Raw genomic sequence first — 25,742 nt, 5'->3', positions numbered from 1 at the left:
GACTTATGAAATCTTCCACCCAAAAAAAAGAAAAAAAAAAGGGAAAAAGGAAAATTCTCGCTGCCGGAGTATTGGTAATGTTCATTGTCAATTACCGTGTCAAACTCGTTTCTAGGGGGAAGGAATCGAGGTTTTGCCGCGGCCTTTTTTTTTTTTTTTGTTGTGGATCGTTCGATCTGCTAATCAGTCGGTCGACCGGTCTTTCCAAATTAAGGTCGGTGTTTATCTTCTTCGGTATAAACTGGATGCATTCAGATTCTTTGAATTTTTTTTTTCTTTTTAATGTTTGTTAATTGTTTCTTTTTGTATCTTCTGGTTTAATTGATCATGAACTCTTCTATTGTCTTCGATCGTAAAATATTTTGTGTTAATTGAATGCCGAATAATGTGTGTCGCAATGCGCCATTTTGATTTTAAAGAGGGATCTGAGGAGCTTTGATGTTTTTGTTCGGGTTTCTTTTTTGTTTCTGTTTTTGAGGCGGAAGGGAGGAGGGGGGTCGATACGGTGAATTTTTGGGCAAAAGTTAAGTTCGTTTGGTCGTTGGAAAAATGAAGGGTGAAAAGATGAGGAATTGCTTGGTATTGATCAAGAAAATATATTTGTTCTTCACCGTCTTATTGTATTTTCTTTTTCTTTTTATCTTCCATAATTCCTTAGAAAAACAGGGGTCCTTGCCCTCGTGGGTTTTTTGTTCTTAAAAAAAAAGATTTGTTTGGGGTTTACTTCTGTTTAATCGAGTGTAATTTGTAGATTATGCTGTTCTTACCTGCTTATATGTGGCGTTAATTTAGGTCGTGATGTTTTTTTTTTTTTTCTAGGTAATTGAGTTTTGGCAATCTAGAGATGTCGAGTGGGTTTGGGGAATCAGCAAGCAGACATCCCCCAGGCCCTTCTTGCTCTAGCGGCAATAGCAGCAATGATGCGGGTGATTTTGAATGCAATATTTGCTTCGACTTAGCTCAAGACCCCATTGTAACTTTATGTGGTCATTTGTTCTGCTGGCCCTGTCTCTACAAGTGGCTTCATATTCATTCGCATTCACGGGAATGTCCGGTTTGCAAGGCTGTGGTTGAAGAGGAGAAGTTGGTCCCATTATATGGCAGGGGAAAAAGGTCTACTGACCCCAGGTCTAAATCCATTCCTGGCTTAAACATTCCAAACCGCCCAGCTGGGCAGAGACCTGAAACAGCACCTCCACCAGAGCCAAACCATTTTCCTCAAAATGGTTTTGGGTTCATGGGAGGTTTGGGAGGGTTTGCACCAGCAACAACTGCAAGATTTGGGAATTTTACATTATCAGCAGCCTTTGGTGGTCTTATCCCATCATTATTCAACCTACAGGTGCATGGATTTCCAGAGGCTGCAATGTATGGTCCAGCTGCTGGTTTTCCTTATGGCTTTTCTAATTCATTTCATGGTGGCCACGTGCATGGTTATCCTAGGCATACTGGTCAAGGACAGCAAGATTATTATCTGAAGAAGCTTCTTCTTTTTATCGGGTTTTGCGTTCTATTTGCTCTTCTTTGGCATTAGAAAAAAGCTGCCAACTGCTAACAGATGCTTAGTCATTTCATGTGGTTGTAAATCTTGTAGCACATTCTGTGCTTTACTTTTATGGCAATTGAAGAATTGTTCACATATCATACTTCCAGTGTTTTGTATCTTCTTCAACAGTTGTTATTAGCTTTTGGATATATGCTTGTTAGGCATTTGCATTGTGAGATTTTGCTCCTTTCTCCATTTGTCATTGGAGTTTATCTTATAATGGTAAAGATTTTTTTGGCATGGTGATTTGCCTCACATCTCTCAAATTTATTGCTGTAACATCTCAATTTTTTTTTCTTCCTGTTGAAAGACAGGCATTCAGTTGTGTGTACAAGTGGCCAATTTTATAGTTTTACGCATCATGATTTATTAGGTTGTTAGTGAGCTTGCGGTGCAAAATTTACATTAAGCGGTTTGGGGATTGGTAGGTATAGTTATAATTTTAAATCAGTATGCAATTTGTTATTTCATTTTTGGTTATATAGAAAACATAAATTCCAATAGTTACAGCGTGTTACACAACTTTGTATATTCTCTGATTAGTCGAGGTTATTATTCTAATTACTTACCCCTTAGGCAGTGACCATTGAGCTACTTTTGGTGCATTTTATGCGTTAAAATCATGCAGTTTGGGTGAAGATACTTCCCATTTCTTGGATTGGCTAAGGTTTTTCAGACATTTGTGTAAAAGAGTTAATTGAGACGGTTCCTGGAAGTGGTTCTTCTGCATGCATTTTCTTCTGAGTATCAGGAAAGAGGTTTAGATTGTATAGGTAGACCATTAGATATTCTTTTGACTTTGGCAGTGAGCAGTATGTGCCTTGCCATTTGCTTTAAAAGTCAGTGAAGATCGTAATTTAGTTTCCTTGTTAAAGATCTGAACTAGTTGTGTGGTTATACCGGTTCATGAACTGGTGAAAAATCCGAGGTTAGTCTCTTTTTCTATGGTGCTGTGATTTTTTTTCTTATCCATTAGAAGTCCATTGAGACTTGAATTATATAACAGGCTTATGATGTTGCAATTTGGATGACACAGTGTTCTTACTGTTATTTACTACTTGATGCTGCTATGTAACCATGGATGAAAAGTCTCATGGTTGGACTCTGAATTTTGGTCTTTTGAGTCTTTCTTAATAATCTTTATGCAGAAAGTTAAGAAGATATTGCAGCTTTTGTGGAAGGTCGGAACTCGGAAGCAGCTGGGTGCATGCGGGTCCGCTATGTTTTGAGATCCAGAGTTTGGGTATGTAATATTTTAGAAGACTTATTGTTGATTTTTTTTGGAGAAAAAATAATAATTTTATTTTTTTTCTTTTTAGGTTATTTCAGTTAGAGTATTTTTAAAATTTCTAATATACTGATAAAGAAATTTCTATTTTACTAAATTTTTAACTATATGAGATTATTATTCTCATAAAATTTTAATTACGTAATATCAGATAATTAAATAATAAATTAAAATAATTAAATAATAAAATACGGTAACCAACACTTATGTTTTACAGAGGATCAGTGGAACCTGGTAAAGACTATTTGGTTGATGGGTGAAGCATCGTGTATTTGTGATTGGATGAACTCCTTTGACTTCTTAAATTTAAGAAGTTTCTCTACTACTACAAACTGGTGTGCTGGTTATTTTATAGTAATTAGATGCATTCTCCTCACTCTTTCCTGTGGAAATGGTGCTGACTTAGTTTGAGGATTGGCTGTTTTGTTAGATCCATCCTTTCTTTTTTCTGTTTAAAAATCATTTTCTCTGAACATAATGTTGCGGAGTAGCCATTTCATTGACTTTGGAGGTCTACTCGGTAACTGTAGGTGTTTGAATCCAGGATAGATAAGTTAAGAATGTCACTGTCTACCTTGGTACTCATTGCATGTATTGATCCTCTTTTTTGCTTGACCCCTTGTTGGGACCTTACCTTGAAGTGAACGTTCCTTTCAATGCCTAGTATGCTGGTGGCAGGTAATGGGTTTCCCTGTCAACTCATGCTAAAGTATAAGCAGTTCTGATATTGGGGATTTCTCAGAGACATCCAAGAAGGCATGCTATCACTGGAGGAAACTGTATGCAAAGCCACTTTGGTAACGTAGATTTTTTCATTTCATTTAGATATCAGTCTTCATTAGATGTTTGAGTTGTAATGTGAAACTGAAGATTTTTCGATTTATGGTTTGAGTATGGAGGTTCGATCTTACATAGCTATTCGTGATATGAGGTAGGAATAGCTGCATCATATCCTTGATAATTTTTGGCTAAGCTTAGTTGGCATCCACCTTATCTAGTTTATATTGGCATGTGAAGGCAAATTCTACTTTGTGGTGGTGGTGTTTTTGATTAGTTTTGGGTGTACTTTCATAAAAAGATGATTTGTCAAGTGAAGAATTCATATGATCCAATTGTTGAAGATACTTGTTGCTTGTGGCCCCTCATATTCCAAGAACCTACCTTTTTGGCACATGGATTACTTGGTACAGAATTGGGTTTCATCAAATGCATAACATAATCAAGAAACTTTTGGCGATTTTCGGAATAAATTGAAAAACCCGACGGAAGTTATTTATGGATTCACGGTTTAAATTTAGTTAGACCGAAAAAAAAAATAACTTAAATGTGACATTTTAAATGTAATACAATAAGGAGTTTGGATTGCATTATTTAGTTCCATAAGAATTTGATAAAAATGATAGAATTTCTCCTGCTCATACTAACTGCATTACGTCATGGTATGGTCATGCCAACGTTGGTTGTAGGTTGTTTTGTGTCCTATCTTGAAGTTGGTGTGAACAATGGGATCCAACTATTATCCTTTGTATGTTGTTTGTATGTAAATGTTAGAAGTAGCCTCAAACGATGATGGCAGTGTAACAGTGATTCTGAACTAATTAGAATTAAGATATCGAAATTTGAAGAGATGAATAGGTTTGAATTGATGGGAGAAAATTTTCCCTCTTTGCTTCAGATTCTTGGAAGAAGGGTAATATCAGTTGGGTGATTGCTGTTCGTATTAAATTAGCATATAATTTTCTTCAAAATAACTGGGTGGTTGAATACACAATCTTTTCATTTCTATAAATTGTAAGTTTAGTTCTACATAAAAAAATTTGAGTCATAAATATTATGCGGAATTGAAATGCTACAAGTCTAAAATTTCTGTCAGGGTTAATAGAATTTTAATTTCACATAAAAAAAATTTTTAGTTACGAACTGAAAATTAAATATAATTGAATTGGAGATTAAAATAAAATTTAATACTGATGTAAACCTGGTTTGCTATAAGAAAAGAAGTGTTAGGTGATGTATTATAAAGTTGAAGCTAAAATACGAAAAAGACATAATTGATATAATAATTTAAAAGGGTTGCTGCTCTACTTCGGCCAATGGCGACTGAATGAGCTACGGCCTGAGTAGTGGGACAGCTTCATTATTTTCATGCAAATTACAAAACGTGGGAGCTTTTGCTTTCTGTCTTCCCATCTTCAAGGCTTTCCCACCACTACCATTCATCATTTAATTTTATACATATATATATATATATATATATGAGGTAGTGTTAACGCTTGCGATCCGAAATAAACTAAATAATAAACACATGAATCATAATTATGTATCAAATTTATAATTAATGAAGTTAGTAAAATGTTAATTCCATATAAATTTATAATTATAGTTTTTATGAAATTTTGATTTGAACCAAAAACCAAGTAGGATGTAATAGAAATTTTTGGCCATTCACAATAATTAATAGATATATATATATATATATATTTAGTAAAAAATTTACATATATTGTCTTAATTCATAGATATATATATATATGTGTGTGTGTGTGTGTGTGTGTTTATTAAATACATATAAAAATGAATTCACAATTTTTTTAGAAAAGAGAAACGTACTGAAGATTTACCCAAAAAATTTGTTGGCAATAAGAAACCATGTGGTGGAAGAAGGTGCATCGCCTGCGGATGTACTGAGTTAATGCGTGTGCGTGTGCGTGTGTATATATATATATATAACTCGTACACAAAAACAGAGCTCATCCATATTTATTTGTACATATGGGACGACTAAATTCACTTCACACATATATATATATATATATGTATGCATGCATGTATGTATGTAAGTATGTACGTATAATGAGGAGAGTCAGACGCGTTTGCAGTGGTGGGGTTCGTGTCGGTGACTGAGGAACTCTTTCAATTCCACCTACTTCACGTCAGGGAACTCTGCAACTGACATGCTTGTTTCTTATGTCTCGTAAGCTCTCCATTTTTTTGTTCTAACGTTTTTAGGGTCATATTTATATATATATATATATATATGTATGTATAACTCCATTCTTCTTAATTTCTAACATTGTATCTACTTTCCTTCCTCTTTATTATGTAACCAAAACAGTACTGGCTTCATGTACTTACACACCTCTCCCCCAACTCACTCATTTATTACACACTCATCCATTTTCCTAAAAAAAAGCAAATAGATAATGTACATACTACAATACATGAATAGCGAGTTCAAAATATAAATACCCATAATTTAATTTCAGTTTTATAGTTAATCCTAAGGTGATATCTCTTGTACAAGTGCTTCTGTAACCCTCCATTGATGAATTACTTCTTCATTTTTTCACAATTCACAAAATCAAGTTTTTGGTGGGTGGAGATTGTTTGATTTAGAATGAATGTTGTGTAAATTGACACTCGAACTAAACATTGGAGATGAATTGGCTTTGTATCCCCATCAAATACTGGTAAGCTATCTCTCTCTCTCTCTCTCTCTCTCTCTATATATATATATATATATATACACACACACATACATATATATATATACACACACACACACAGAGGGTATATTTATATCCCCATCAAAATTCGATTGTCAGTTTGGAGTGATAGCGTAAAAACAACACACCCACCCTTGGGAACAAAGCATTCTCGTACTTCCAACATAATGTATGATGTTAACGTTCTCTTCTTTTCTAATTTACTATTTTAATTATTTTTAATTTACTATTTTTGGATACTAAACATTTATTAATATACGGATAATACAAATTTATTACGTCTATTAAATAAATATATTCTATTATAAAATCAAATCAAATAATGGTACATTAAAACATAAATTAATGTTTATGTTTGCGAAGTATTTTATTTAAATTTAGTAACTAATTATAATTAGTGAAAATATTTATTTTCTTATTTTAATAAGATGGATATCTCTAGAATTGGAAAGTAACTTACTTTTTTTTTATTAATAAAAATTTATTGTCTACTGATATGGACTTGTGTTAATATTTTTTCTTTGTTAATTCGATATTTAATATGTATTAATTAATTAAAAAAAAACTATTTTAAGTAGGAAATTAAATAATAATTAGTATAAAAATACTAATTTAATTAGAAAATTATAAAAAAGAAAAAAAAAAAGTTTGAAAAAATTTAGTAATAAGGAGTTAGAAGGGGGACCCATGCCCAAAGAGGCAACAATCTAAGACCAGCTTCAATGTGAAACCCACACTCTCAATCTTTCTTGACCAACCTTCCATTCCAGCTACTCAGGCGGCTCTTCTTCTTTATATATATATATATATATATATATAAATTTTTAAAAAAAGTATTTATCACAAAAATAAATAAATAAAAGGAAAAAGTAAAAGAAAAACCGTGTTCAAACTTTAAAAAAATGTAACACCAGCAACCCTCCTGTTCAGATCTCGTAAATAATAAAAACCCAACGCCAAAACAACTAGCAGTCGGGAAAATCTTCCAATACTCGCTATGTCCCTTCTCGTCTTCATCTTCCTCATCTCCACTCCTTTTACCTTCGTTCTCACCAATGGCTTTCCTTCTACTCCTCAAAGCTTCAAGGAAGCTCCTCAGTTCTACAACTCCCCAGACTGCCCTTCCACCACCCTCGACAACCCAATTTTCTGTTCCTCTCATGCCGTCCACGTCGCCATGACTCTCGACACTGCTTACATCCGAGGATCCATGGCTGCCATCCTCTCCGTCCTCCAACACTCCTCGTGTCCCCAAAACGTTTTCTTCCATTTCGTCGCCTCTGCGTCTGCTAACCTCTCACTTTTACAATCCACCATCTCCTCCTCCTTCCCTTACCTCAACTTCCGAGTCTACCCCTTCCATGACTCAGCTGTTTCCCGACTCATCTCCACCTCCATCCGCTCCGCCCTCGACTGTCCCCTCAACTACGCTCGCAGCTACCTTGCAAACATCCTCCCATTATGCGTCCGCCGTGTCGTCTACCTCGATTCCGACCTCGTCCTCGTCGACGACATCGCGAAACTCGCCGCCACGCATCTCGGCTCTGAAGCAGTTCTCGCCGCGCCGGAGTACTGCAACGCTAACTTCACCTCTTACTTCACCCTAACTTTCTGGTCCAACCCCTCGCTGTCGTTAACTTTCGCCGATCGCAAGGCTTGCTACTTCAACACGGGAGTTATGGTGATCGATCTGGACAGGTGGCGGGAAGGGGATTACACAACGAGGATCGAGGAGTGGATGGAGCTGCAAAAGAGGATGAGGATATACGAGCTGGGTTCATTGCCGCCATTCTTGCTGGTGTTTGCAGGGAGGATAGTGCCGGTGGACCATAGATGGAACCAGCACGGACTCGGGGGGGATAACTTCAGGGGTCTGTGCAGGGATCTGCATCCGGGTCCCGTCAGCCTCCTGCATTGGAGCGGGAAAGGAAAGCCGTGGGCTCGCCTGGACGCCAACCGGCCTTGCCCATTGGACGCGCTTTGGGCTCCTTATGATCTGTTGCAGACTCCCTTCGCTTTGGATTCGTAACAGGTAATTTTGAGGAAGACGGTACAGTACGTGGGTGGCGGGAAATGGGTGTCCATGAACAATCATGATCAGATAAAGTTGTGAAGTTTTGGGAAATGAGGATTGAGGAGATAAGAATTATGGCGGAGGAGGAGAAGGGATTCGTTTGGTAAATGATTACTTGTAGATTATACAGGTAGCTTTCTCTTTTCAATTCCTTTCTCTCTTTTTTTTTTTTTTTTTTCAAAAAAGAAATACTTTGTTTGATAAACTGCATATATATATATATATAAGCATATATAAATATATATATATATATATGTATATGTATATCAGAGTTGAAAGTACAATCAGTAGCAAATAAGGAGAAGAAGATGGATTGATGATCGGATAATGTAATCTGTATGAAAAACTGTGTATAGCCAAACAGGTATTCTCATGAATTTCATTTCATTTCATTTCATTCCTTCTCTAATAATTAATAATAATCAAAATCTCAATTTTTATTTTTCCGTCTCATACTTACATTTTTCTGTGTCTTGTTTGGACGAAGCAAAAAGAACAAGAAGAAATGGAAAAACCCAAGTTTTTATTTTTAAGTAAATTTCAGGAATTTGTTATTATTATTATGTGAGAATTTTGACTTTTTTGGATTTTGTCCGAGTTGGAATTAACATATTAATTTTTCACATGGAAAAATAATTAATTTTCGCACTCTTTAAATTTCCATGTGGAAGTGGCTGGAAAGATTGTTCTGCCAGCTGACACTCATCATTAATTAACACCAAATTACTTACTTTCCATCTGTGTGTGTATATATATTAATTACAGATTATAACTAATTAATCACCCAATCTTAAGTGTCCTCTTCGCAAATCAGCTTCTTAAATTTATAAATCCTTATGTAATACCCCTAATTAATTTTACCCACGATACCATATCAAAGTTCAAACCATATAAACTATTTTCCTTTAATGGGTTTGGAACAATACATATTCTATGCACCCTCCTATTAATTTTTACAAGTAAATTTTCATTTCTTAAAAAAATATAGTTTAAAATAATTAAATGCAAATTACAATTAGTCAGCACGTATTTTTTAATTTCAATGTCACATTAATTAGTGAAAGATACGTATTGCGTAGTTTTATTTACAATATTTATTTATTCATGAGCAAAAAGACAAGAAAAAGGAAATTTCCAAAAAAAAAAAAAAAAAATTTGAAGTAAATTAAAGGTTGATGTTGATATTACGTTTAATTAGGTGGGGATGAGAATCAGTACGTATATCATTCTTGAATTACCAAATGGTGTCTCTCACCGTGCTAATTTTTAATTTATTGTAATTTATTTATGACGACTACATAATTAGTGATGTAATTTGATAAATTTCAGCTAATTAATTATCGCTAATCAAAGATTATCAAATCACATTTATTATATATTTCATAACCCAGAAAAAGGAATAGTTAATCAAGTAAAAATAAAATAAAATAAATATAAGATATTGGATGAATTAAGAGAATAATACCACAAACCAAATAAATTATTTGATTCTAAATTTTATTGGTCGTTTACGCAAATTTGGAGTGTCGGTAGGGGATCGTGAAATGTTGGGCCGCTTCTGCAAGCGACACGTGGTGTTGACCGAATAAGCACGATGATTGTACGGCTGTGATGTAGAAAATATCGTAGTAGTGGGCCCTACGTTGATGGTTCAACAATTGTTGGTAACAGCTTCCTACTTTCTATTACAAGCGTCGTTTTGACTTATCCTACTCTCTCATCAAATCTTGTCTTCGTCTCCTACAATCTCTCTACTATACAACATATATATATATATATATATACGTATAGAAGTTGGTAGGGTAACGAGTAATATCAACCTTGTTATAGAAGGTGATACTCAAAAGATTTTCTTGACTTGGTATAATTCTAAATCTAATGTTCTTTCAGGTTTTGAAGTTATTTTTTAGATAGATGGTCTGCTTGAGATTTAAAAATTTTGTGTTTTAATTAAGATGACTAATCTCTTAATTAAGAATCATTATCATCATAAATTAAAACTTAATTACATACATAATTAAAAAATAAATCTCGACCAAGTCTTTAATTGAAAATACTTTAATATTGTACGCATGCCAATTCCGATTAAGACAGACTAATTTCTAACATTAATTTGGAAGTGGCGTGCATCTTGCATGAGAAAAAAGAAAAAGAAATTTCTTTTATCTCTCCTAATCAATTTATTAATAAAAGTTATTAGTGTTAATTTTGATAATTAACTAAAATAAACAGGTTAATGATCTCATCTCATCGACCAAGAACGCAGGTGTTTGGAAGGAATCAAATGTACATCTTTACAATAAATACTGCATTAATTTTCTACTTGAAATAATTTTGAATTATTAAATAAATTTTTTATAGTGTTAATCATTTTCTTAATATTAAAAAAAAATGATTAGTGCAAAGACGATTAAGGAACGAGAGTTTATTGGTGCATGAAGATTTGATTTGACAATTAGTTTCCCAATAGTGACTTGGTTAAGCATGCCCCAAACATCATGTTCATAATTTCATCAGTGCAGATACTTTAATGAGATGAATTGTATATACATATATATATATATGTATGTATGTATTAATATATGGGTATTTTTCTGCATACACTATATTATATATTAGGGATTAGTTAGTGGGCGATAATGAACCTAACTAATTACATAACATAATGAAATAATTAATTAGGACTTAGCAAGAGGATTGACTATGCATTATTATAATTTGTTAGTTGAAACAAGACTTACATTACATATATTTATATTTTTTTTCTGTTGACGTGTATTAAATTTTAATAATATTTATTTATATTTTGAGAAATAATTTATATTTAATATATATTTTAAAGAGTTTTTTTATAAATAAGTTTGTTAATTTATTAGGGATGTAATCTTAAATTATATAATGAAATAATTTCTTACCGATTTTACCTGTGAATGTAGATACACTGTCGAATCACGTAAAATTTTTGTATTTTTTTTAAATTTTTATTTTAGTGTGATTGTGAGTGTGCTGCAAAAGGTTGCATGGTTTGGTGATCATATAATATATATAAATATAAATATATATATATATATATGTATATCTAGGTTTTTGTAGAAAGATATTTGAAGCCACATGGTTTATACACAAAACAAGATGTAAAAATTAATATGGGTTTTTATAAAGTGTAAGCGAAGGTGGACATCAATGAATTTCGTCGTAAGGAAGGAGGAAGTAAAATTCCTTATGATATATATTCTCTTTCACGTGCATCAAATGCAAAGTAATGGGTTAGATGTTGCAGTCCTTTTATACTCAAATTGTACTTTACCTAATTTTCTACACATCATATACATATATATATATATATACACACGCATAAAAATATACCCAATACAAAATCACCGCACGCAAGGGGAAGAAATACATGAACAAAGCAGGCGAAGGAAAGACAGCCCAGCCCAGCCCATAAGCTACATATGGGCCAACTAAAATTAGTTTGAGAAAAGGCCTAAATATTAAAATAATTTCTGGACCATACAAGTAATATTCAAAATTTTATATAAAGTACCCTTTTTTTTTTTTTTTTTTTTCCAATTCAAAATTCTTCGTGTAACTTTTAACACGATAGTAAAATTTCTCGTGTCTGTTAATTTTCTCTAACAACAATATCTGAACTTATTATGTGAATAAATTACGCCGTGTCTATTTTTTAAATTTGATGACATTCACATTGGCAATCGCGTGGATGGCACGCTAGCAAATCTTTCTTCCTCGTCTTCGTGTGAAGGCAAATACGAGACGGATACTATATCGTTAAATTTGAAACAAACTTGATGTGGTTTGTTCGTGTCATTTAATACATTGGCTAGTTTTTCTTACATAAAGTTATTGGAGAGGACGAACTTTATTATATTTTTAAAAATTTATGAAAAAATTTTGAATTAAAAAAAAAATACTTCGAGGGGAACTTCGAACATTTTTTGTGTGTATAATTCATGGATTATTTTGGTAGTTTTACCCAAAATTATTTAACGATGATGGTATATATATATATATATTATAATAAATCTGCTTATGCTCATAAAACTTTAGCTGATAATTTTTTGTTGATAAATTAAATATTTATATGAATATATTATTATAGAAAAGGAACTAAATATCTAATAAGTGAAGTTAATTCAATTATGTATTAACAAGATAAATTATGATAAAATTTTTAGACTAAATTATAATTAGGATTAATAATTGAATGGTAAAATAGAGTACATATATATATATATATATATTAAAAGGTGAATTTGGATTGGAGGAAAATACTTAGTACTAATATTTATATGGTATGCTTTTCTTGAGTGTGTATATATATATATACACAATATATATACAAACACATAGGTGATAAAAGAAACTAATGTGAGCATTAGAAAACAAATAGCTTTGGGGTTAGTTGATTGTTTGATTTGCACCATAAAGTTGGTGATAAAAAAATAAAAGAAGCAACACAAGAATTTCCAGTCACTTTCCAAAAGAAATATACTTTTGTACAAGAAGCCAAATTCTTCTTCAATTAGGTCCACCCCACAATTTCAGAGAAAGCCATGAAGCTGTCCTGCAATTTCCTGTTAGTTAAGCCTCAATTTTCATGACTCCCACTTCATCTTCTCAATTACCCAGTTAGCTTTATAAATAACCCATCTCAAACTCGTACCTTGATCATGGCTACAGCCGTCGTCTCCAAGCCCAGCAAATGGCTCTCTCACAAGACCTTGAAGCTCATTAGTTTCCCTCGTCTTCTCTCAAAACCCTCATCCTCCTCCCCTTCACCATCCCTCTGTAATAACCAAGAGAAACTAGAGCAGGTTTTTAACCACTTAGATGCTGATAAAGATGGTAGAATTTCAAGCCAAGAAATCAGCGCTTACTTTGCATCCATAGGCGAGTCTGTGTCGGACGAAGAGGCTGGGAAGGTGATTAAAGAGTTCGATATGAATGGTGATAACTACCTGGAGTTGGGGGAGTTCGTGCGGTTAATGGAAGCTGGAGGGAAGGAGGTTGACGATGACATCAGAAGGGCTTTTGAGATGTTTGAAGTTGACAAAGGTTGTGGATATATCTCGCCCAGAGGGCTGCAGCTCATGTTTAATCGTCTTGGATATCTAAAATCGCAGGACGAATGTGCGATCATGATTGGAGTCTTTGATCTTGATGGAAATGGAGTACTTGACTTCAATGAATTTCACCACATGATGACTACTACTGCAACCTAGTATTTATCTGTAACTATATATATATATATACACACATCCTTCAATCTTGGACAAGTAATAAAATCCATATTAATTAGCAATCAGAGAAAGAGGAATGGGCTGACTACAGTTTTGGGCTTCATCCATGATCGAGTAATGGGCTCGACAAAAGCCCAAATGGGCTCCAATAATTCTGAGAAAAAAAAAATCAAACAAATGCTAACCAACAAATTAAAAATATATTTCTCTGTTTTTTAAACAAAATAAATTGAAAAGAATTGGTTCATGTCATATCATATATACAAATATTTTATACACAGTCGAGTAAAAATAGGTTTAGAATTTAGTTGAATTAGATTCAAATACAAAACTATATGGTAGTCATGATCCGTAGCTTTGACAAACCGAATTAAAATATGCATGCAATCAGATTTGTTAAGAGGATGAAAACAGACATATATGACCGTCAGCTGCATTTTTTCTACTTGTTTTAACCCCAAGTCTTCATTAACATTAGTCATTAGTGTGTGTGTGTGTGTTTGTATATTATAACATAAAAACTGGGTCAGTTCATGGGTGTTTCTGATAATTCAGACAAGATCACACGCCAGAAAGATCTGTTTTAATTCCCCAATCAGCTCATACAATTCTTGCTTGCAATTACAATCCTCCAACCCATTAATTCATTATCTTCTCTCAACCACTAAGAATGAGTCTTCACATGAACATCCTTCTCTGTTTCCTCCTACTCAGTTATCTCAGTTGCAATAGCAATGCTCAACAAAATTACTCTCCTAATTCAGGCTGTAACTGGGACCATGGAACAGGAGGACATCTCTACACATGTAATGGCAAAAACAAGTCCTGCCAGGCCTTCCTCATCTTCACCTCTCGACCTCCTTATGACTCGGTGTTGACTATTTCAACCCTATTTCTTCCCATCTTGAAGGCCTAGCAAAAATCAATAATGTCTCATCTTCTCAAGTTTTCCCACCAAACAAAGAGGTCATTGTTCCTATAGATTGTTTTACAAGGCCAACACCACCTTTCATGTTTCAACCAATTTCTCCACATACTTGCTCTTCTCTAATCGCTGCAAATCCATACCAGATAAACGAATTGCAAATTGGTATGAGATTGCAGGTTCCACTTCTATGTGCTTGTCCTACCAGGAAACAAACTGCCACTGGTACAAAATACCTGCTGACTTACACAATCCACAATGGTCAACATATTCCTGCTATTGCCAACAGGTTTAATGTGAGCACTAACAGTATACTTGATGCAAATAACTTGGAGGAGAACACAATTCTCATCAGTACCACGAGAATTCTGATTCCTTTGGCAACTCAACCTTTCAGCTTGCAGACCATAACCTGTGAGAATCACCAATTTCTAACTCTACCTCTGTCTTCTTCTAGTTATCCTGCAAAGGGCGAATCAAACGAGGGAATTGGAATTGCCGCAGCTGGCTTTTGCCTCCTTGTCCTCATCCTTCTTGTTATACAAAAAGGTAAGAGATGGAGTTTCCCAAGATGGAAATGAATGGAAGGGAAAGCAACTGTTGCCAGCAGATCTTTTCTTGAAATTGCTAGCTTCGAGCAGCTTCTCAAAGTGTTTGAATTTGACTAGATAAAGGAAGCAACAGAGAATTTTAGTTCCAAGAACAGAATAAAGGGTTCTGTTTATTGTGGTTATTTTGGTGAGGAGATCCTAGCTGTCAAAAAAATGAATTTGAACATATCCGAGGAAGTGAACATTCTGAAGAAGATCAACCACGTCAATTTGGTAAAGCTTAAAGGCATCTGTGAAAATCACAGCTGTTTTTACTTTGTATTTGAGTACATGAAAAATGGATCTTTAAGGGAATGGCTTCATAGCAGAAACTCACAAGAAGCAGGAAGCTGGAGCAGGAGGATCCAGATTGCTCTTGATGTGGCCTATGGACTGCACTATCTTCACAGTTTTGTCAAACCTGCGTATGTGCACAAGGACATAACAAGTGGAAACGTTCTTCTAAACAAAGATTTAAGAGCTAAGATTGCAAATTTCAGTCTTGCAAGCAGAGCAGTAGAGATAAATCCTGCCCCCCAGACAACCCGTATCACTGGGACTAGAGGTTATATGGCACCTGAGTAGTCAATGAAAGTGTGGTGACTCCTAAAATTGACGTCTATGCCTTTGGTGTCATACTGCTGGAGCTGATTACTGGGAAGGATGCAATCATTGTAGAGGAGGCAAGAGCAAGACTACTTTCGTCAGCAATTGTTTCCACAATGAAAGGGGATCATGCAGAAGCTGAGCTCAGTTTCTTCATGGATCCTTTCTCTGAAGGGCGGAAAGTGGAAGAAATTTTCGTTGCAGCTGGCTCAACTAAGCATAGCCTGCCTGATGCAAGAACCAGAAGAGAGACCAGACATGGAGGAGGTGATGTCAGCACTTCTAAGAATCCGGTCAGCTTTGCTGAAATCAGAATTATTACACATGGAGTTCATATAGGATCTTCACTTTGTCTCAATAAATATTGTGAAAATGAATTTTAGTTCAAAGTAACCATTATTGTACATAAATCTTTCATAAAAGTACTGATTACTTGTTCTTGAAGAAGTGTGAGTTTGTCATCTTAACATCAGATCTTAGCAAATTTGATTTAAAGCTGTTACCAAACCATTTAAGATCCAAAAAAAGAGAAAAAAACAACTATCGAATGATTCAGCTTAATTAGTGAGGCTTAAAGGAACAATGTGGCACCGGAGAAGTTAAGATAAATCGTCATCTTATTAATTTATCAGAAAAAAATAAGCATTATCCTCTACAACCAAGAGGCATAAATAGGCCTATCTAGGATCTAATTTCTATGGACAAAGGGTTTTGTGTGCTTCGGCCTTAGATTCTAATAGGACAAGACCAAAAGCTATACAAATCATTGAAAGAAATAAGTATTTGTTGTAAGCATGAGGATTTTGGGACTTCAAAAGGGAAATCCCCCAGTCATCCGAATATGCTCGAGGGTTGCTTGAAGGCCATACTTATTAACTGCATGATGACCAGCTCTGAATCCATCACCATACACTGGGGAAGTGTCCGATTCAATCTGGTGTTTGAAAAACTCGCCAAGTTTCCTGTCAAACTGAGATCTTTCACCTCCCTTCCTGGAAATTCTGGAAGGTGTCGCAGATGAACTTGATGCTGCATTGGCACTTGAGCCTGATGCAAGCTGAGATTCTAACCACATGTGTGCTAGCACCTGACAAATACCCTCTTCAACATCTTGGCTGAGATTGCGGAAACCTTACAAACAAAAGGCACATATATCAGCATTGAAGAAACACGCACCCAAAGATATGGAAAACTAACACCATTAATATTAAACTATATAAGGTGCAACTCAATATTCTGAATACGCTTGATTGGATGAACTGCATTACTACAAGAAACCATTGAAAACAATAAACCGAGGAACTCTTGATTTGAAGGAAACAAATTAAACCGATTTTAGATGCCATTGAATGGTATGGGAAGCACCTTTAAGTCGCATCCATGCATGCATCATTTCATGAGCAAGAATTGACCCGGTAAGCAACCTGCAGGATGGAAACCCCGGATCATACACAAAATGCTCAACCAATAATTACGATGAAAGAAAAAACATCTCTACCAAAAAATATCCCATGATATAAAATGATAGCAGGAAGAAAATAGTAACAGTAAACGAAGATAGAACTAGAGCAAAATTTTGAGATCTTAGAGCCTGCCAAGTGTCAACTTGGCAAGACAGAAATTTGGATTTATGATTAGATAAACATTTTTTAAAAGAAATCCAAACTGAATCTTTTTTAATTAATTTATTATTACATTCATCAATACAAACTTAAGAAAAAAGTTTTATTTCATCTTAATCATCTATTCATATAAATCTAAATTAGCTTGTTTTTTAAATGAAAAATATGGTTGACTTAGCATTGATAAAACATCTTAGTCTCTATTTGTATTGTATATATAGAAGGGTAGGTCAGTACGTTTACAATTTATGTTAGACTTTAGTTATAAACTTCTTAGTTGGCAGCAGGAATAAGTTTTCAAAACAAAGAAAAATACGTCTAGATTTGATAAAATTAGTGGGGAGTTACTGTGATTTACCCTTATTGGGGAGTAGTCCCGCAACAACTCCTGGCCGCCCAAGCAGCCAGGCAGGAACCTCCTGGCAGAGTAGCCACTCGCCAGTCACCTCTTAGTCACTAGATTTGCCTCTTCACTTGCCTCCCTCTTCTTTTCTTTTCTTTTTTTTTTTTAAAGTTTTCACTTTATTTATTATTATAGAACTAAACTCTACTTGAGATTTAGGCCATTCAAGTGATCATGAATAGGATAATGTATGGAAATGCTTCTCTTTTCTCTTTTTCTTAAAAAATATTTATTTTTTAATTTTTAAAATAAATCAATAATTTAAAAATAGTAGTCACTTAAAAATGAATTTAAAAGCAAATTTACAAAGAAGTTCAAAATTTTAAAAGAAAAAGATATTTGATAGGCGGTAGATGTGTAGGGTAGAGAAAATACAGGGAACATTATGTAAATTTTTGTTAAACAAATGTAGTGCCATATAGTATTGTTATTTCACTTTTTATGTTAGGATTAAGTACATTTTTTTCATGTAAGAGGGTTTGCAGATTCTAAGTAAAGATGGGGTGGTTTGTTGCCACGACTAACATGGGGTACCTTTTGTAACTTAGGCCAACACTTAAGAGATATGTAAGTTTTCCCAAGGTAAATGCAGCCTAACTTTTGTGATGCTGCTTCAAATAAGACATAAATGCTCTGAATTTAAAAGTGTACCTATCATGTCTTTCTCTATCACAGTCTTCCCATCTGAATACATTAATTACAGTAAATTATCAACTGAGACAAGAGAACAATCTACTATTGCTTTTCTACCTTAGTTCCATCAAAATAAGATGATAGACCCTTAAGATATCTCATAAAGCGTCAAGATAATACAAGAAGTCACATGAAAGTTGTTTTCCTCTGTTCTTTAAGGATAAAGCAATCTGGTGTCTAAAAAGATCATGACCTCTTTATTGTCTTCAGCGTCACTCATATTCTTCTTTGATGCATGTGTGTGTATAAATTTTGAATCTTGGTTTATGGATTACTGGAGATCAGTCAGGTGATAGCTAGTTCGATGAAGGAAGATATATGGGCTTGGAAAGGTATTAGAGGAGGAAAGAAACATGTGACTCTCATTCTTCTTGCTATCTTTTGGATGATGTGGAAATAGAGGAACATTGGAACTTTTGAGGAGTTAGAAAACGACTTCGATAAAGTTAGAGAGAGATGATTCCAGACTCTCAGTTTTTTTATCATCAGTCATCATCTTTATGCAATGAAGGATTTTAGGGACCTTATTGTTATTTTGATTGATACGTAAATATATTTTGTAAATAGGTTGACATTCCGTTAGTACTTGTGAATGAAAGAATCACACCATATATTTTTTTTCCTCAAAAAAAAAAAATTATTAACACATTTATTGCAGCTAAGACCTCTCATATTCACAGCAGGCAGAATGATATTTAGTATGATCTATAAATTATGTAACAGTAATTATTAAATCTTTTATTTCTGATATTTGAAACCTTTCATTTTTGCCAGTCTTAAAGTAATGAGTGAAAAATAAAATACCTTGGAAGACCGTACAAAATGAGAATAGCGGTCACCTCGCATCGACGTGTCAATTTATAGGGCTCTGTAATCATATTTGTGGCTCGATTTCCTGTCCCAAACCTTGGTCGCCTTAGAATCTGGTGATTTTCAGGTTCAATATGATATAAATATCTTACAAACAAACTAAATACACCAAACTTTCTCAATGCATCATAAAAATTGAAAGAACATTAGCAACTATCCTTACAGTGCTAACAGTTTGTTCCTCAGAAAGACACAGCCCTCTTGTCTCTGGCATATGATAATGACCCTGGCCAATGAAGGAAAATATAATAGAAATCAATACGAAATGTTGACTCAAGAAGAAATGAAAAATACTTGCAAATAAAACCAACATGCCACGACCAATGAATAGAGAAGAATAATATGGAATGACAAGTGTATTCCAATTACTAGTCAGAACTATCACATAGCTTATATATATTTTCTCTTCTAGGAAAACTCATAACATATATAGTTTATAGATTAATGCTTTTTTTTGTTCTTACATTCTTTTCTCCTTCTCTAGCTTCGTTCAAAGCTTGCCTCTCAACCAAGAGTAATGGAACTTGTTGCTCCACTTTCATGTTTATACTTTCATAAAATTCTTGTATGTCAAGATACAAGGGCTGACACTCGTTGGTATCCATGACGGCAGAATCCAGACATTCTAAGCAAAGCTTTCGTCCATCATTAAGGCCAACATATCCAGTCTCTCGTGACTGTACACAATGAAGCAAAGCACATGCCATCAACTTTTTGCCAAAAAGAAATCCAGATATACCTAGAAGAGGATAGACACCTTTTTCCTATGACAATAAACAAGTGTTCCTAGAGATAGATATATTCATGCAAACTGACCTCCATTCGTTCACAGCTGCAACATCGTGGAGTACCATCATGTTCATGAGAAGGGCAATACTTCTGAATCCAAAAAGGATGTGCCCTATATTCAATAAGACCAGCAGGGTTTGTCGGAATCTGTCATAAGATTTTATTCCAAAGACAAAAACTGACGGTAAGTAATATATCTGAAAACAGAAGACAGATAAACTTATGTGCCTGTGCATTCCAAAGCCCAATACATACAAATAAACAAGCTTTTCGAAACTAAACAGCAACCCTTTTTTATATTTCTACTGACATCTCATAGATGAATGCCATAAATACCTTCTCTATTACACTTACGAAATTAAAGTTATGCGACTTCATGCAACATAAATTAAATAATGATGATAGGAAATAGTATAATGTCTACTTCATAACATCTGCCTTAATCCAATTCAACATTCAAACAAAACCATATGAAGCAAAAACTACATATTTTTTCAGTACTTGAGACAATGAACCTACTAATAGGGAAGGGAAAATATTAAATACACACTACCTATTTGCAACAAGAGACCCTCAGTGACACTTAGTAGCTTTAAGGCATGGAGGAAATTATAGGACATCCTAACTCGCATCCAACGTCATAAATTTAACATGTAAATAGTACGCAAAGCAAAAATCAATAGCCAACTTTTATTCCAGGGAGAAACTTACAAAGTGCCGGCAAACATCACATTTGGGATGGAACCGCTCCTTGTAGCAAGATTTATGAAAACGGTAATTCCCAGACATGGAGAACTGAAGGAAGAATAACAGATTTAATTGGATTGGAAACAAGTAAACACAGAAATTATCAATATCATAGTTAGGCAAAAAAATATGGGAGTCCTGTAAGCTGCACCTCGTTATCAGAAATTGGTAGGTTACAGGCATGACAACAGAAACATTCTGGATGCCAAAATGCATTTAGGCAATTTAGAAATCGTCCATGGCCAATCTCCATATTGCAACCAGCACAAACCCTGAAGATAAATGTAACGGCATTCTCTAATCATGTTTATATGATGCTGAAGGAGGGAAACTATCACTACAATTTCTTTTTTCTTCCTAAAATGGGTAACAGGAAAAGAAAAATAACCTCCATATACAATGTTATGATATATAAATACAATGTTCAGGGTCAAATACTATTTATTTTCATAAGAAACAGAAATACTGTCAGTCCAAAGAAAGCAACTGTTTCAGGCTAAGTTCAACTTTAACAAAGGGCAACTAGCGAAAATTTCCACTTTTAAACACATTTGACTTAAGTCTCATATTAGGACATACAAATATTTTTTTTCGTTGAAATAAATATTAGGGCATACAAATAGTAGTATTGATTCTTGAAGGTCCCAATGCAGAATGATGACAAGTTAAAATGGAAGATTTTTAGTACAAGTAAAAGAGTAGTTGTTACAATTATATAGCATTTCTAGTTTACTTAGAATATTTAGGAGATAGTTGCTATATCTAAACTGTGACTAGGTCGTAGAAAGTTTTCATATTATCATTTACTGTTGCAATTTCCTAGATTGATCATAACTAATGAAAACGCAAGATAGAGGCAGTACTAGTAAAAAAATTCACTCATTAGTAAAAACACAGAAATCAACCAAAAGGGGAGATAATTAACCATACAACTGATTTACCTGAAACCCATTGGGAAGTGGACTGGCATTGGTTGATACATATTTCCATTTCCATGTCCATATTGGGGCACATTTACATTTCCATGTCCATATTGAGGCACATTTCCATTTCCATGTCCAAACTGGGGCACATTTCCATTTCCATGTCCATATAGGGGCATATTTCCATTTCCATGTCCAAACTGGGGAGAAGGTTCAGAGTTCCAGCTTTCTTGTAAGGCTCTGGCAAACTGCTCATCTTCTTCTATCTGAGATTTATTATCTATCCAGTAATTTGAAAAACTTTATAATTCAAATTACAGTACATTATATCATAAGAATGAAAAAGCAGAAAAAAATTTCAAGGTCCACCTGTATGATTGTATTGACAAATAACACAAACATTAAGAAAAGAGAACAAATGACTCATCAAATAGCCAGCAAAAGTCCTTTTAGGAAACGAGTCAGAAGATGGGTACAAAGTGAAATAGTTCTTTAGCAGAAGGTACAGACTATAATTCCCATGCAGAGAGTAAAGACTAAAATTTTCATGCAGAAAGATTTGCAACATGCAACAACCACCACCATGCAGCCAACACTCCTCAAATCAGTAGGATAATACTACACACAAATTGGACTAAATAGTAAATTGCCTGGCAGAAATACTGTAGAAAAAGAGAGAGAAAGAGAAAGGAGAGTACGAGAGCCATTGGGAGATGGTTAAAAAGAGATGAGTTGTGCCTTATATAGGCACCCGTATGGGGCACAAATAATCCAACAAATGCAGTTAATAGCACAAGAGACAGCATACATCATCCCAATAGTGAAAAAGAAGATAAAAAAGAAGGGAAAAAATGAGATGCAAAAAAGCTATCCAAGTATAGTCCTTTCCCATAAGTAAAAATCTAAATCCTTTTGTGTAAGGCATGGTCCTCCATCGTTTCCTTTACTAGAATGAGTCAGAGATGCACCTTCTCTCAGATGTCTCGTTGCAGAAACAAATGCTTTTACCTATAATTCACTATAAATAGATCTAAATTCAAAAGTAAATTGCATGAACATCAATTTTTAGAAACAAAATTAAAATATCTGAACTCCTGCATTTTATCATGAACCAGTTCAATGACTAAATTATCTCTATATCTTACAGTTTTGGTGCATTCAAACAACATTATATCTGACTTAGAACCCTCAAAATTTTATCAAAACAATAGATTACTGCCATTTAATTGAACAGTCAAAGAAATAAGTGACATCTGAAGTAGCAGAGAGTGTAGGACTGGATATGCCTCATAAGCTGAATGCCTTTTATCATGCATCATATACAGTGTCAAAGGCTACTCCCACAAGCAGTGTAATTTTAGAGATGGAGAAAATAATGGAAAAGGACACCTTTGATATTTGTTCCCAGCCACTATTCAAAGATAACTCCATCATGCATTTTGCAACCAAATAGACACAAATGAAACAATAAAGAAACATAAGCTCTGCTATATAACTTGACAATAAATTCTACTCCTTTGTTAACAACGTAAGCATGAAGTTGCTCATGTCCCTACTGTAGAATTTACTTTTCTTGAACTATTCCCCCTTACGAAGAGATGACATTCACCATTTTTCCACCAACACAAATAATAATAAAAGGCAATTCTACTCATTTATTAAGGAACGTATGTAGAACTTGATTAATTTTTTTTAGTTCCCGAAAAGAACAGATCCTATGACGATAGTGATATTTCCTTATCTGAAACTAGAACTTTCAAATGGTAGAAAGCATTTTTAATAATACTACGAGAAGTAACCATGATATCGTTAAGGCAAGATGGTCAACGCAATTCCTCTCAATTAATCACAAACTATTTCTCAAAACAGAACTAGATGTTGACAAAACATACAACAGAAGAACACTGGTGTACAAATATGATGACCTGCTAGCATATTTGATTTTCTTGACATCTGACAGCCATGAAACTCACCGGTTACATTTCTGCCCTTTCCATTTTCTTCCAAAAGGGATAATGCAATGGCACGATCAATATCTTCACTCTCCTGCTCCGACCAGATATCCTACAATGAAGAACCACATCAAGGTATGTCAAAGTATACATTTCAAATTTAGCTAGGTTAAAGGTCACAACAAATTCCATGATCCTCTATAGTCTATGATCAGTAAACAACAGCTGCGTCCTGAATATAAAACAAAAGCATTTTTTAGTGAACATCCCCTTCCCCACACTCGACCAGAATGTAGCTACAGTCAGGTTTCATGAAGAGAAATGGCTAAAAATCCCATATAATACAGGAATATCAAGAAAGCTGAGAAATCATGCAATAATGCAGAAATTTCAAGGAAAAAGAACACTTCACTGAGAGATGAGATATCTTATTACCCCTGAAGTTGAAGGTGCATAATAATGAGAATCCTCCCCATAACTCCCATGATAATTTTCTTCTGAAATTCTGTGGTTAGAGCCTTTAAAAATTTTGTTGAACCAACCCATAATGCACAATGTTATCTGTGCATAGCTGATGAACTTTTTACCTGCACATACGGCATTTGCTCAGAGAGGAAAACATCGAAGTAACAAAAACCAGTGGCTACCAGTGCAATGTCAAGGGTAAGACAAATGCAGAAAAACAAAATTTCCACCCGGTAAAAGCGATTACTGTAACTTTTAGCAAAGAAAAAACTAACTACAGTTTCTTCTTTACTTTTTGCATCAATAGCTCATAAAGGGGAAATAGCATAAGTCAGCAAGAAGTACTCGATACAATATTGGACGTTCAGGACCCAGCTTGCACGACAAGCAACAAAGGAGGAAAAGAAAAGAGGAGATATAATAACGGAGAAACAACCAGATAGAGTAAAAACCATGACAACGATAAAATAATTCAAAATTGGATTCAAATAATGCCCAGGAGAACAAGACAAGCAAAAGATATCCAAAGTTCAAACAACCAGCATTGTTCATAATTGCTGCATTCTTCATGAATAAAAGAAAATTAAATAAGAAGATCAAACAGCAACTAAAATCACCCACCACGCATTGTAACTTTGAAGATGTTTCAACTACAAAAGAATGACAGGAGCAGCAAAAAGTTTTCAAGCAGCTCAAAGTCAATATAAGAGAGAATTGAAAGGAGAAGAGAGATTCCTCCAGCTCAATATGCCCATCAAATTCATCACATGTAACGTTTAATTGCAGGCTCTAAAGACGAAAAGAAAGAAAAAAAAAAAGTGAAGAATCAAATAGTGGAACATGACTCACCTCTAACAAATCAAGAACGGTGGAGACAGAGAGACCCGGATCAGAGAAGAAACGAAATTGCTGAAAAAGCCACAATCTTCCCAGTCTCGAAAAGAAAGATACTCCACGCAACACCTTTTCTTTTTCCTCTCTTTTGGGTTTGAAGGAATACTCTATTCGACAAAGTAAGATTAACAAAAAGATACGCTCTCTCTATCTCTTTGAATCTACCCAGATGAAAAGAAAAAGAAGAGGTGCAGAACTTTGAGATTGACGAAATCAAACATATAGAACGCCAGTTAAAGGAGGCAAACGACAACGAACAGAAAACGAATGCACAAAGATTCGGGGTGCATCAGAATTATACGCAAACTCAAAGTCAAATACGAAGAAAAACGTAAAAACGCTGTAGATGTTTAATTTAGTCATAAACCCAATAGGAATTCGACGAAGAATCGTCAAACCCAGTCGGGCATTGACCGTGTTCCTGTTCTTTGAACGATATATTGCATGTTTGGGGACTCCCCCTATAAGAAGAAGACCCCCGCACAGGTTCCTTAATAAAATCGCAAAGGGAAAGACGAATGCCAAATTCTCTTAAATTAAATTTATACCTGGCGTGGGGTCGTTAACTTAATCTGCCTTCACGCGG

At 34.5% G+C, this 25,742-nt stretch overlaps 4 protein-coding genes and 1 pseudogene across 6 annotated transcripts; 4 read left to right on the top strand and 1 right to left on the bottom strand.

The window, feature by feature from the left end:
- Positions 1–7: 7 nt before the first annotated feature.
- Positions 8–1,786, top strand: LOC110813534 (uncharacterized). Of its 2 annotated transcripts, none has more exons than XM_022040715.2 (2): positions 8–214; positions 820–1,786. In XM_022040715.2, exon 2 carries the CDS (start codon positions 845–847, stop codon positions 1,532–1,534), a length of 690 nt encoding a protein of 229 aa, XP_021896407.2. In that variant the 5' UTR covers positions 8–214; positions 820–844; the 3' UTR covers positions 1,535–1,786. The 2 variants fall into 2 exon arrangements, with proteins under 2 accessions (XP_021896407.2, XP_021896408.2); XM_022040716.2 differs by lacking the exon at positions 8–214 and adding an exon at positions 223–579.
- Positions 1,787–7,244: 5,458 nt separating this feature from the next.
- PARVUS (Nucleotide-diphospho-sugar transferases superfamily protein) lies at positions 7,245–8,853 on the top strand. The gene has a single exon (XM_022040845.2). It carries the CDS (start codon positions 7,337–7,339, stop codon positions 8,366–8,368), a length of 1,032 nt encoding a protein of 343 aa, XP_021896537.1. The 5' UTR covers positions 7,245–7,336; the 3' UTR covers positions 8,369–8,853.
- Positions 8,854–12,971: 4,118 nt separating this feature from the next.
- Positions 12,972–13,739, top strand: LOC148270510 (putative calcium-binding protein CML41; annotated as a pseudogene).
- A 672-nt stretch (positions 13,740–14,411) lies between these two features.
- Positions 14,412–16,181, top strand: LOC148270509 (protein LYK5-like). Its single transcript, XM_088221366.1, has 5 exons — positions 14,412–14,548; positions 14,811–14,956; positions 15,060–15,151; positions 15,271–15,765; positions 15,840–16,181. Exons 1-5 carry the CDS (start codon positions 14,412–14,414, stop codon positions 16,179–16,181), a joined length of 1,212 nt encoding a protein of 403 aa, XP_088077492.1.
- A 216-nt stretch (positions 16,182–16,397) lies between these two features.
- DA1 lies at positions 16,398–25,680 on the bottom strand. Of its 2 annotated transcripts, XM_022040718.2 has the most exons (12): positions 25,112–25,680; positions 24,233–24,384; positions 23,819–23,909; positions 21,864–22,125; positions 21,074–21,194; positions 20,887–20,970; positions 20,203–20,322; positions 19,851–20,063; positions 19,550–19,612; positions 19,321–19,439; positions 17,164–17,222; positions 16,398–16,929 (listed from the first exon to the last, which is right to left on the bottom strand). In XM_022040718.2, the coding sequence occupies exons 2-12, from the start codon at positions 24,341–24,343 to the stop codon at positions 16,610–16,612; spliced, it is 1,563 nt and encodes a 520-aa protein (XP_021896410.2). In that variant the 5' UTR covers positions 24,344–24,384; positions 25,112–25,680; the 3' UTR covers positions 16,398–16,609. The 2 variants fall into 2 exon arrangements, with proteins under 2 accessions (XP_021896410.2, XP_021896411.1); XM_022040719.2 differs by lacking the exons at positions 24,233–24,384; positions 25,112–25,680 and having other exon boundaries at positions 21,864–22,111.
- Positions 25,681–25,742: the final 62 nt, after the last annotated feature.

The sequence above is a fragment of the Carica papaya genome, chromosome 1 (assembly GCF_054855325.1).
Source record: "Carica papaya isolate Zhongbai chromosome 1, ASM5485532v1, whole genome shotgun sequence".
Taxonomy (NCBI): domain Eukaryota; kingdom Viridiplantae; phylum Streptophyta; class Magnoliopsida; order Brassicales; family Caricaceae; genus Carica; species Carica papaya.
This window is presented reverse-complemented; position numbering and strand designations above follow the sequence as displayed.

Excerpts from the sequence above, each read along its gene's own strand:
- LOC110813534 (XM_022040715.2), top strand. The coding sequence starts at position 845 with ATGTCGAGTGGGTTTGGGGAATCAGCAAGCAGACATCCCCCAGGCCCT.
- PARVUS (XM_022040845.2), top strand. The coding sequence starts at position 7,337 with ATGTCCCTTCTCGTCTTCATCTTCCTCATCTCCACTCCTTTTACCTTC.
- LOC148270509 (XM_088221366.1), top strand. The coding sequence starts at position 14,412 with ATGCTCAACAAAATTACTCTCCTAATTCAGGCTGTAACTGGGACCATG. Across the intron at positions 14,549-14,810 it reads CTCGACCTCCTTATGACTCG|GAAACAAACTGCCACTGGTA; the intron begins GTGTTGACTATT and ends TTGTCCTACCAG. Across the intron at positions 15,766-15,839 it reads CTGGGACTAGAGGTTATATG|CTGATTACTGGGAAGGATGC; the intron begins GCACCTGAGTAG and ends ATACTGCTGGAG.
- DA1 (XM_022040718.2), bottom strand. The coding sequence starts at position 24,343 with ATGGGTTGGTTCAACAAAATTTTTAAAGGCTCTAACCACAGAATTTCA. Across the intron at positions 21,195-21,863 it reads CACTTCCCAATGGGTTTCAG|GGTTTGTGCTGGTTGCAATA; the intron begins GTAAATCAGTTG and ends ATTTATCTTCAG. Across the intron at positions 17,223-19,320 it reads ATTTTGTACGGTCTTCCAAG|GTTGCTTACCGGGTCAATTC; the intron begins GTATTTTATTTT and ends TCCATCCTGCAG.